Genomic DNA, 12,649 nt, shown 5'->3' with positions numbered 1-12,649 from the left:
AAGTGACTTCTTGCCTTTATCATTTTTCATCTCTACCCAAACCGCTTCTACATCCTGGTTTCCTGAACTTAGGTCATCCCTCTCTATTGTGCTAATACCATCATTAATTAACAGAGCCACCCCTCCACCTTTTCCTAGCTTTCTGTCCTTCCTAAATGTCACGTACGCTTCAATATTCAGGTCCCAATCTATGTCATCCTGCAGCCATGTTTCTGTAATGGCTATCAGATCATACTTATTTATTCCTGTTTGCGCTATCAGTTCATCTGTTTTGTTTTGAATGCTACGTGCATTCAGATGCAGAGCCTTTAGTTTTGTCCTTTTATTTTTGTAACCTCTAGCCTTAACTGTTGATTTAATCTTAGATTTGTACTCTCTATCCAGGCAGGTAGTGCAGGGGTCCCCTGTGACCATCCCCCTCTCAGATATGCCGCTTTGGATATTGTTGGGGAGGATGGCTTATCAGGGGAAGGCAGCAGCAGCCAACTTCCTGGCACCGTGGGTGGTTCTGCTGCACAGGACGGGAGGAAAAAGAGTGGGAGAGCTATAGTAATAGGGGATTCTATTGTAAGGGGAATAGATAGGTGTTTCTGCAGCTGCAAACGTGACTCCAGGATGGTATGTTGCCTTCCTGGTGCAAGGGTCAAGGATGTCTGAGCGGCTGCAGAACATTTTGGAAGGGGAGGGTGAACAGCCAATTGTTGTGGTGCATATAGGTACCAACGATATAGGTAAAAAAACAGGATGAGGTCCTAAAAGCTGAATATAGGGAGTTAGGAGGTAAATTTAAAAAATAGGACCGCCAAGGTAGTAATCTCAGGATTGCTACCAGTGCCACGTGCTAGTCAGAGTAGAAATAGAAGGATATTTCAGATGAATACGTGGCTAGAGGAATGGTGCAAGGGGGAGGGATTCAAATTCCTGGGACATTGGAGCCGGTTCAGGGGGAGGTAGGACCAGTACGAACCGGACGGTTTGCACCTGGGCAGGACCGGGACCGATGTCCTGGGGGAGTGTTTGCTAGTGCTCTGGGGGAGGGTTTAAACTAAAATGGCAGGGGGTTGGGAACCTGAGCAGGGAGACAGAGGAAAGGGAAACCAGGATAGAAGCAAAAGACAGGAAGGAGAAAAACAAAGGTGGTGGTCAGAGAAATCATGGGTTTAAATCAAACAGCCACAGTAAATAATAATTCTAAAAGGTGTAAGAGTGTTAAAAAAACAAGCCTGAAGGCCTTGTGTCTTAATGCGAAGAGCATTCGTAATAAGGTGGATGAATTAGCTGCGCAAATAGAGGTAAATGTATATGAGATGATTGGGATTACGGAACCATGGCTCCAGGGTGGCCAAGGCTGGGAACTCAACATCCAGGGTTATTCAATATTCAGGAAAGATAGGCCAAAAGGAAAAGGAGGTGGGGTAGCATTGCATTTTAAAGAGGAGATTAACACAATTGAAAGAAAGGATATTAGCTCTGATGTGGAATCTGTATGGGTAGAGCTGAGAAATACCAAGGGGCAGAAAACGTTAGTGGGAGTGTTATACAGACCTTCAAACATTAATGCGGAGGTTGGGGATGGCATTAAATGGGATATTAGAGACGCGTGCAATAATGGCACAGCAGTTATCATGGGTGACTTTAATCTACATATAGATTGGGCTAACCAAATTAGTAACCATACTATGGAGGAGCAATTCCTGGAGTGTATACGGGATGATTTCCTGGACCAATATGTCGAGGAACCAACAAGAGATCAGGCCATCTTAGACTGGGTATTATGTAATGAGAGAGGATTAATTAGCAATCTTGTTGTATGAGGCCCCTTGGGTCAGAGCGATCATAATATGATCGAATTCTTCTTTAAGATGGAGAGTGAAGTAGTTGACTCAGACTAGGGTCCTGAATTTAAATAAAGGAAACTAGGATGGTATGAGGCGCGAGTTGGGTAGGATTGATTGGGGAATGTTACTCCAAGGGTTGACGGTGGCTAGGCAATGGCAAACATTCAACGATGGCATGGATGAACTACAGAATTTGTTCATCCCTGTTTGGCATAAAAATAAAACAAAAAAGGTGACTCAACTGTGGCTAACAAGGGAAATTAGGGATAGTATAAGATCCAACGAGAGGACATATAAATTGGCCAGTAAAAGTAATAAACCTGAGGATTGGGAGCAGTTTAGGCTTCAGCAAAGGATGACAAAGGGATTAATTAAGAGGGGGGAAAATAGAGTATGAGATTAAGCTTTCAGGGAACATAAAAACTAACTAGATATGTGTAGAGAAAAGGATTGGTGAAGTCAAGCGTAGGTCCCTTGCAGTCAGAATCAGGGGAATTTATAATGGGGAACAAAGAAAAGGCAGACCAATTAAATACATACTTTGGCTCTGTCTTCACAAAGGAGGACACAAATAACCTCCCAGAGATGTCGGGGAACATAGGGTCTAATGAGATGGAGGAACTGAAAGAAATCAGTATTTGTAGGGAAATGGTGTTAGGGGAAATTGACGGGATTGAAGGCCGATAAATCCCCAGGGCCTGATAATCTACATCCTAGGGTACTTAAGGAAGTGGCCCTAGAAATAGTAGATGCATTGCTGGTCATCTTCCAACATTTGATAGACTCTGGAACCGTACTCATGGATTGGAGGGTAGCTAATGTTAGCCCACTATTCAAAAAAGGTGGTAGAGAGGAAATGGGGACTTACAGACCGGTAAGCCTGACATCGGTAGTGGGGAAAATGCTAGAGTCCATTGCAAAAGATGTAATAGCAGAGCACTCGGAAAACAGTGACAGGATCGGACAAAGTCTACATGGATTTACAAAAGGTAAATCATGCTTGACTAATCTACTGGAATTTTTTGAGGATGTAACTGGTAGAATAGATAAGGGAGAACCAGTGGATGTGGTGTATTTGGACTTTCAGAAGGCTTTCGATGAGGTACCATATAAGAGATTAGCGTGTAAAGTTAAGGCACATGGGATTGGGGGCAAGGTACTGACTTGGATAGAGAACTGGTTGGCAGACAGGAAGCAAAGAGTTGGAATAAACAGGTCTTTTTCCTGAGTGGCAGGCAGTGACGAGTAGGGTACCACAGGGATCGGTCCTAGGACCCCAGCTATTCACAATATATATAAATTATCTAGATGAGGGAACTAGATGTAACATCTCCAAGTTTGCAGATGACACAAAGCAGGGTGGGCGTGTGTGAGGAGGATGCCGAGAAACTCCAGTATGATTTGGACAGGTTGGGTGATTGGGCAGAAGCATGGCAGATGCAGTATAATGTGGATAAATGCAAGGTTATCCACTTTGGTGGCAAAAACAGGAAGGCAGATTATTATCTGAACGGCAGTAGATTGGGGGAAGGGGAAGTGCAACGAGACCTGGGTGTCCTTGTGCACCAGTCGCTGAAGGTAAGCATGCAGGTGCAGCAGGCGGTTAAGAAGGCAACTGGTATGTTGGCCTTCGTAGCGAGGGTTTGAGTACAGGAACAAAGGTGTCTTGCTGCAGTTCTACAGGGCCTTGGTGAGACCACACCTTGAGTATTGTGTGCAGTTTTGGTCGCCTTATCTGAGGAAGGATGTTCTTGCCATGGAGGGAGTACAGCGAAGATTCACCAGACTGATACCTGAGATGGCAGGAATTACGTATGAGGAGAGATTGGGTCGATTGGGCTTATACTCGCTGGAGTTTAGAAGAATAAGAGGGGATCTCATTGAAACTTATAAAATTGCAACAGGACTAGATAGACTAGATGCAGGAAGGGTGTTCCTGATGGCCGGGGAGTCCAGAACCAGGGCTCACAGTGTAAGGATAAGGGGTAAGCCGTTTAGGACAGATGAGGAATTTCTTCACCCAGAGAGTGGTGAACCTGTGGAATTCTCTACCACAGAAAGCAGTGGAGGCCAATTCATTAAATATATTCAAGAAGGAGTTAGTTGTATTTCCTAAGGCTAAAGGGATCAAGGGATATGGTGAGAAGGCAGGGACCGGGTACTGAATTTGGATGATCAGCCATGATCTCATTGAATGGCGGAGCAGGCTTGAGGGGCCGAATGGCCTACTCCTGCTCCTATCTTCTATGTTTCTATGTAATTCCCTTTTGAAAGTCGTGTTCTTGTAAATCTTTTCTGCAATTTCTCTAAGGCCTTCACATCCTTCCTCAAGTGCAGGGCCCAGAATTAGACACAAAACTCCAGTTGAGGCCGAACCAGTGTTTTATAAAGGTTCATCATCATTTCCTTGCTTTTGGACTCTATGCCTCTATTTATTAAGCCCAGGATCCCGCACGCTTTTTTAACCACTTTCTCAACCTGCCCTGCCACCTTCAACGATTTGTGCACACATACCCCCAGGTCTCTGTGTTCATGCACACATTTTAGAATTGTACCCTTTAGTTTATATTGCCTCACTTGGTTCTTCCTACCAAAATGTATGACTTCGCACTTTTCTGCGTTAAATTTCATCTCCCATGTGTCCGCCCATTCCACCAGCCTGTCTGTCTTCTTGAAATCTATCACTATCCTCCTCACTGTTCACTTTACTTCCAAGTTTTGTGTCATCTGCAAATTTTGAAATTGTGCCCTGTACACCCAAGTCTAAGTCATTAATATATATCAAGTAAAGCAGTGGTCTTAGTACCGACCCCTGGGGAACACCACTGTGTACCTTCCTCCACTCCGAAAAACAACCGTTCACCACTACTCTCTGTTTTCTGTCACTTTGCCAATTTCGTTTCCATGCTGCCACTGTCCCTTTTATTCCATGGGCTTCAACTTTGCTGGCAAGCCTATTATGTGGCACTTGTCGAACGCCTTTTGGAAATCCATGTACAACACGTTAACCGCATTGCCCTCATCAACCCTCTCTGTTACTTCATCAAAAACTCAATCAGAATCAGGGCGGCTGGGCCTGGCGGACGGGTGGCCAGGGCCCCGGCACCAGGAAACCCAGGGTGCAGCGCCTCTCCCATCCGAGCCGCCGCTTCCCGGTTTCTTCAGCTGGTTCCACTGAGTCTGACTCGGGACTAAGGACAGGAGCCAGGCTCCCAGAATGGCCCACGGCACTGGGGAGCATGCGCACTCTCAGCGGGGAAATCAGCGCGTTGCATAGAGCGGTTTCTGGGGCGCGGGGAATTGTGGGTGCTGCGGCCGCCATTAGTCAGCGGCTGTGGGGAAGAGTTTTATTGCAGGCTGACGGAAGGTAGGTCCCTGGCCGCCTGTGTAGGTCTTTTTGTTGCTTCATTGTTGAGGATGTAACTAGTAAAATAGATAAGGGAGAACCAGTGGATGTTGTGTATTTGGACTTTCAGAAGGCTTTCGATAAGGTCCCGCATAAGAGATTAGTGTGTAAAGTTAAGGCACCTGGGATTGGGGGAAAGGTATTGGCTTGGATAGAGAACTGGTTGGCAGACAGAAAGCAAAGAGTTGGAATAAACGGGTCTTTTTCCGAGTGGCAGGCAGTGACTAGTGGGGTACCGCAGGGATCGGTCCTTGGAATCCAGCTATTCACAATATATATTAATGATCTAGACAAGGGAACTAGATGTAATATCTCCAAATTTGCAGACGACACACAGCTGGGTGGGCATGTGTGCTGTGAGGAGGATGCCGAGAAACTACAGGATGATTTGGACAGGTTGGGTGATTGGGCAGAAGCATGGCAGATGCAATATAACGCGGATAAATGTGAGGTTATCCACTTTTGTGGCAAAAACAAGAAGGCAGATTATTATCTGAATGGCAATAGATTGGGAGAAGGGGAAGTGCAACGAGACCTGGGTGTCCTTGTGCACCAGTCGCTGAAGCTAAGCATGCAGGTGCAGCAGGCAGTTAAGAAGGCAAATGGTATGTTGGCCTTCGGAGCGAGAGGGTTTGAGTACAGGAACAAGGATGTCTTGCTGCAGTTGTACAGGGCCTTGGTGAGACCACACCTTGAGTATTGTGTGCAGTTTTGGTCACCTTATCTGAGGAAGGATGTTCTTGCCGTGGAAGGAGTTCAACGAAGATTCACCAGGCTGATACCTGGGATGGCAGGAATGATGTATGAGGAGAGATTGGGACGATTGGGCTTGTACTCGCTGGAGTTTAGAAGAATGAGAGGGGATCTCATTGAAACTTATAAAATTCTGACAGGACTGGACAGACTAGATGGAGGAAGGATGTTCCCGATGGTCGGGGAATCCAGAACCAGGGGTAACAGTCTAAGGATAAGGGGTAAGCCATTTAGGACAGAAATGAGGAGGAATTTCTTCACCCAGAGAGTGGTGAACCTGTGGAATTCTCTACCAAAGAAGGCAGTAGAGGCCAATACATGAAATATATTCAAGAAGGAGTTGGATATATTTCTTGAAGCTAAAGGGATCAAGGGGTATGGGGAGAAAGCAGGGACCGGGGACTGAATTTGGATGATCAGCCATGATCGCATTGAATAGCGGAGCAGGCTCGAGAAGCCGAATGGCCTATTCCTGCTCCTATCTTCTATGCTTGCATGTTTCAGGTGGAGATGGAGGAGAAGCTGCTGGATTTAACCCCCAGTACTTCTGAGCCCAGGAGGACCCAACAATTTCCAATGTGAAACTGTCAAGGGAGGTGGATTCTGGGGGAGATTAGGTTGTTACACAGACACTGTCCGTACAAGGTAAAGAGTATTGTTTTAGGAACAAGTATTTCTGTACAGGCTTTTAATCCAGTTTACATCTACAGATTTGTTTTAATTCATTCTTGGGATGTGGGCATAGCTCGCAAGAGCAGCAAATATTGCCAATCCCCAGTTTCCTGTTGAGAAGGGGGTGGTGAGTCGCCTTCTTGAACTACTGCAGTCCGTGTGGTGAAGGTATTCCCACAATGTTGTTCGGTAAGGAGTTCCAGGATTATGACCCAGCAACGATGAATATATCTGAGTCAGGATGATGTGTGACTTGGAGGGGAACTTGGAGGTGATGGTGCTCCCATACAACAGCTGCCCTTGTCCTTCTAGGTGGTGGAGGTTGCGGGTTTTGGATGTTCTGTCAAAGTTCTGGTCGAGTTGCAGGTCTATAAAGTTCCTTTCCTTCGCCCCCTCCCACCTCTCTCTCTCTCTCTCTCTCTCTCTCTCTCTCTCTCCTCCAATAGAGGCCAGAGTCTTGTGTAGGCCCAGACCAGGTGGTGGATTCCCTTCCCTGAAGGACATCAGTGAATCAGTTGGGTTATTATGACAATCCGGCAGCTTTCATGGTCACTTTTTTCTAGCGCCGGCCCCACAATTGGCCAGATTCATTGATCAAAATTTCACAACCTGCCTTTGTTTTCTTGTGGGTTCTCTCTCACGCTCCCTGTTTTATATTAATTTTACAGAGTATTAGAAGGGGAGGATTTACAGACAGGAAACTCAAACCAAACATCACGTCAAGATCTGACAGTCACTCGACTCATCGGATCTGAATATCATCGGCCTCTGAACATGGAAGCAAAAAGCACCGTTCACAGCGGGGAGAAACCGTACACGTGTTCTGTGTGTGGACGAGGCTTCAGCCAACCCTCTGGCCTATCGAGACACAAGCGCATTCACACCAGGGAGAGGCCGTTCACCTGCTCTGAATGTGGGAAGGTATTCACTCATTCATCTAACCTTCAGACACACCAGCGAGTTCACACCGGGGAGAGACCGTTCACCTGCTCTGAGTGTGGGAAGGGATTCATTAATTCATCTAACCTTCAGACACACCAGCACATTCACACTGGGGAGAGGCCGTTCACCTGCTCTGAGTGTGGGAAGGGATTCATTAATTCATCTAACCTGCTGATACACCAGCGAGTTCACACTGGGGAGAGGCCGTTCACCTGCTCCGTGTGTGGGAAGGGATTCACTCGTTCATCCACCCTGCTGACACACCAGCACACTCACACTGGGGAGAGGCCGTTCACCTGCTCCGTGTGTGGGAAGGGATTCACTCATTCATCCACCCTGCTGACACACCAGCGAGTTCACACTGATGAGAGACCTTTTAAATGCTCGAACTGTGGGAAGTGCTTTAAAAGTTCTGGGGAACTGACGGCCCATCAAAGTGTTCACACTGACGAGAGACCGTTCACGTGCTCTCACTGCGGGACTGGGTTCAGGCGATCATCTGAGCTCACTATACACCAGCGAATTCACACTGGGGAGAGGCCGTTCACCTGCTCTGAGTGTGGGAAGAGATTCACTCAGTCATCCAACTTGCTGAAACACCAGCGAGTTCACAAGTGACTGTAGGGGTTGGATTCTGTTGTTGCTGCTGTTAATCACATCCAGGACTGAAGCATGTTCATTCTGACAGTTGGGGTTTCTGCTGATGTTAATAACCCCTATAACTGGGCTGCAGTTTAATATTCTGGCTAGATGTCAAATAAACCAGCTTTGTTTGAAATACATTGTTGCAGATTTTTGTCTTTCCCACCTGAGTGTTTAGCATCACCTGCCTGGAGCTCAAAGGACAATCGGGGGGAGGAGCGTATGGCGGGAACAGAACTTCAGCCTGGACACAGTCCTTCAGGGCCACACTGAGAGGGGCAAATGGCACTTTGGTCTTTCTTGTCTCTCTTCACTGACAGCAAAGTCTCCGTGCGGGTTAATCTCGAGGCGTGTGAGAAACGTGTCCCAGCCGCTCTCTGCCATGGTTCAGAGCTCCAAGGCACGGAACCGGGGGCTCCTTTACGAATGTAGCCCAGTGCTTTTTTTTAATGGCCTTATTAACCTGTGTCGCTACATTTAGTGATTTGTGTATCTGTGTCCCTGGATCCCTCTGCTCCTCCAGCCCATTTAGACTCTTAGGGGCAAAATTCGGTGATGCCCCCTTTGGGTCGCTAAAGTCATTGGGGCTAATTTTAGCGCCCGAAAAAAGTTAGCGCCCCTGTGCATTAAATTCAGTGGTAGCACCCCAGGCAGCAGGCAGGGTGCTACTGGAAGCGCTCCCCTCCCTCTTGAGGCGCTACCAGTGAATTTCGCGGTGCTTCGTGTAACAGCGCCACGCCCATCGGCACATAGCACTGCGTCATAGCAGACCTCCCCCCCCCCCCCACCCCCCCCGCCCTGATTAAAGGGGATTGGCCTAGCACTGCGCACACCGGGGCCCTGCTGGACCACCGGGGAGCGGGGTGTCGGATCAAGAGGAGCGCCGTGCTGAGCGATCGCGGCCAACAGCCCGAAGAGGGAAGGGGGCAGGTGCTGGCAGTTGGCCAAAATAAAAAGTTACCACCCGACACCTGCCCTTTACGTGGTGCCGCCACGGCTGCAGGAACGACCCCTGACCCTGTCGGACATATTGTCCGGCGATAGGTTAGGGTTCACAACCCAAGGTTGCAGCCGGGGCTCTGCGCACGGTGATGACGTCATTCCCGGCGGTGCAGTGCTGCGGGGCGCTACCGGCTACTGTCGCTGCTAACCTGCTGAATATCGCGGGAGGCGCAAAGCAACCCAATTTCACCCCCTTGTTCAAAATGGTGAGTGCCCTCCTTATTCTGCCCACAAAAACACACCACCTCACATGGATCTACAGTGAAATTCATTAACACACCACCTCATACTGATCTACAGTGAAATTCAGTAACACACCACCTCACACTCATCTACAGTGGCATTCATTAACACACCACCTCACACTGATCTATAATGAAATTCATTTGCCAATTACATGCACATTCTGAAATGTATTATTATCTTCTTGCATTTTGTCTTCCTCAGTATTAACTCTACCTTCCAATTTAGTGTTATTGACAAACTTTGAAATTGTTCTTCCGACTCTCGAGTCCAGATCGTTTTTGAACGTGATCCCAGCACCGATTCCTGTGGAACACCACTTCCCACCTTTTGCCAGTCTCAGTAGCTACTCCCAACCCCTACTCTGTTTTATGTTTTGTGACCAGCTTGCTATCCATAAACAGTATGTAAGATCTACAAGATGACCCAAGGTCAGGCTGTGTGGAGTGAAGGGCCAGGCAGCAGAATGGATGGAAAGATGGCTGCAAAATGGAAATCAGAGGGTTGGAGTTAAGAGAAGATTGTTGTGATCTTTCCATCCATTCTGCCTGGCCCTTGACTCCACACGGCCTGACCGTGGTCATCTTGTAGACCGTACATACTGCAGACACAGTGCACCAGTGGTGGAGGGGGTGGATATTGAGTCCTGTGGCAGGGGCACTGATGAAGTGGATTTCTCTGTCCGTGAGTTTTGAGGCATCGCTAGTGGCGTTTTTCACCTCTTTCCACCTTTTTTAAAAAAAAAACCTTGCTGCCAGTTTATTAAAGCCATTAACAGCCGCTCGGGTGGGACACACCAATAAATGAGGCCTTGTTTCCCTCAGAATGACAGGCCTGAACCCGAGTTAGAAAACATTTAGTAATTAAACCAGACTGGGCGGGGCCTGAGGTGTGCGTTAGTAACGGAAAATTGGTGGCCAGCGTACTTCACACCAGGGCTGAAGACCCGGGGACTTGGGTTTCTGTATCATTTATTGATTAATTTAGTTTATTGCCCAATGTCAATCAGACTGTCAGGTAAGCTTGCTGCCTGGCGGAGGCAGGGGTCCCCAATGGAGAGCTCTCTATGCGGAGGTCCTTCCCAGCACCATTGGGGATGTGGGGTGGAGACTGTTGCAGGGAGCTGTCGTGTGCAACAGTTTAAGCTCCTTTCCGGACTCCAAGGCCAGATGTATTTTTTGCAGCCTAGAGGAGTCCATGGGCCGTGTATATATTCAGTGTGAGAGGTTGCAGCCCCTGTGTAGTTACCTGAAGGGGCTGCTCCTCAACTCTTGGTTACACTTTAGCCCCACGCTCCTAATCTTTGGCCACCCAGTGCGGAGGGGGGTGGGTAAGTGGGAGGATCTTCTCCTGGACCTGCTCTTGGGCCTGGCGAAAACAGCAATTTGTAGGTCCAGGATGGGCGGGGCCCATGGGGGGCTCGCTCTGGTTGCCTGCCTCTCTCCCATGGTCTTGTCCGTGCCCGGGTGGCCCTGGAGAGGGAGCAGGCGGTGTCCACCGGTTCACTTGATTCCTTCCTCGACCGGTGGGCACGGAAGGTATCAAGAGGTGATAATCGATCCTCACAATCACATTGTGATTGAATTATTAATTGTGTGTGTGTCACAAATACATTTCTTCTATTTTGATACAAAAGCTCTACTAGACATGTTAAACTACTAGTTATTTAATCAGGGCTGCAGCTGCTGAAAGGTTGACTGTACTGAGGTTTGTGGCCAGAGCTGGCAGACGTGTTGTTCTGAAGTCTGATGCCTCACACCTGAAGAGTCTGTTTATGTTGTGTTGTAATGACCTTGTTCTGTTGCCTGGTGTCAGAAATAGAAATCAAAGGGAGATGATGCCTCACTCTGTTAATCAACTCTTTGACACATTTCCATGCATTTCCTTTCTTAATTTACAAAGATCACAACTCCATTAGTGAACAATGGATTGCCAGTCTGCCACTTTTTGTGAGGCTTGAAAGGATTCGCTGTGAAGCTACACCTGCCCATCTGTCTGTGTGTCACTGTGTTTGGATTGTGTTAGACAACAGTCCTAATATCTCGCCTACACCCATTACAATTTTTGAATGTTAGATTGTACTTGGAAGAAGTTGAGTTTGAATCTGACAATTCTGAAATTGGGAGCTGTTAATGATTTCTGTTTTTCACATAACTATATAGTGATGTGATCAGTCAAGGCAAATTAAAAGATGGTGCTATTTACTGAACACAACTGAATAATTCTACAAGGATGCTATCGCAGTCTTCCTCAGTATTAACTACATCCCCCAAATTAGTGTCATCTGCAAATTTTGAAATTGTACTTCTGATTCCCAAGTCCAAATCATTCATGTAAATGGTGAACAACAGTGGTCCCAGCACCGATCCCCGTGGAACACCACTTCCCACCTTCCACCCGTCTGTAATTCTGAGGGAAACTTATGAGGCCTCGTTGTTTGCCTGTCCTGCTCATGAGGCTGTAAAAGGATTTAATAATTCAGCAACAATTCTTATAAAGGTGGAAGGAGGTGAAAAACGACACCAGCGTTGCCTAAAACACGACAGTGAAGTTCACTTCATCAGCGCCTTGGCACAGGACTCAATATCCACCCCCTCCACCATTGATGTACTGTGTCCACAGTAAGTACGATCTACAGGCTGACCAAGGTCAGGCCGTGTGGATTCAAGGTCCAGGTAGCAGAATGGGTGGAAAGATGGCTCCAAAACAGAAATCAGAGGGTGGAAGTTAAGGGGAGTTTCTTGGACTGGCAGACAGTGAGAACTGGTGTCCCACACGGATCCGTGCTGGGACCACTGGTGTTCACTATCATTTGGACTCAGAAACTGGAGGCATGTTGTTGGAATTTACAGATTACACCAAGTGTCTTCACACTGTGCAAACGATCCATTGTGCTAAGTGCGATAGAATTTGAACAGACCTAGCAGCTCAAAACTGGGTACCAATAAGGCGCTGTGGGCCATCAGCAGCATTCATCCATCCATCGGGGAGGGCCCCATAGGCACGAGCATTAATCCTCCTCTGGGGAGGGTCCATCGGCCCAAGCATTCTAGTCAAGAAAGGAGGGAGAGCAAAAACAGGGAACTACAGTCCAGTTAGCCTGACATCAGTCGTGGGGAAAATGCTGGAATCCATTACTGAGGAAGTGGTA

The 12,649-nt window shown here is 47.5% G+C and overlaps 3 protein-coding genes across 4 annotated transcripts in view; 1 reads left to right on the top strand and 2 right to left on the bottom strand.

Moving 5' to 3' along the window:
- The window catches only part of LOC147091844 (uncharacterized), a 34,163-nt gene extending 25,780 nt beyond the window's left edge, over nucleotides 1–8,383 (top strand). For both annotated transcript variants that reach the window (XM_085976890.1, XM_085976891.1), the window contains exon 3: nucleotides 7,338–8,383. In XM_085976890.1, the coding sequence (XP_085833016.1) occupies nucleotides 7,444–8,229 (786 nt within the window). In that variant the 5' untranslated portion in view covers nucleotides 7,338–7,443 and the 3' untranslated portion in view covers nucleotides 8,230–8,383. The remainder of the gene's footprint in view (nucleotides 1–7,337) is intronic.
- LOC147091836 (uncharacterized) overlaps nucleotides 1–12,649 on the bottom strand; it is a 1,030,142-nt gene that overhangs the window by 749,248 nt on the left and 268,245 nt on the right. The window lies entirely within an intron of this gene.
- LOC147091843 (uncharacterized) overlaps nucleotides 1–12,649 on the bottom strand; it is a 124,541-nt gene that overhangs the window by 66,427 nt on the left and 45,465 nt on the right. The window lies entirely within an intron of this gene.

This window comes from Somniosus microcephalus, unplaced genomic scaffold (genome assembly GCF_052327205.1).
Source record: "Somniosus microcephalus isolate GS21.2 unplaced genomic scaffold, FLI_Smic_1.0 unresolved_chr3, whole genome shotgun sequence".
Taxonomy (NCBI): Eukaryota; Metazoa; Chordata; class Chondrichthyes; order Squaliformes; family Somniosidae; genus Somniosus; species Somniosus microcephalus.
The sequence above is the reverse complement of the archived record's forward strand: the minus strand, read 5'-3'. Positions and strand labels throughout refer to the sequence as shown.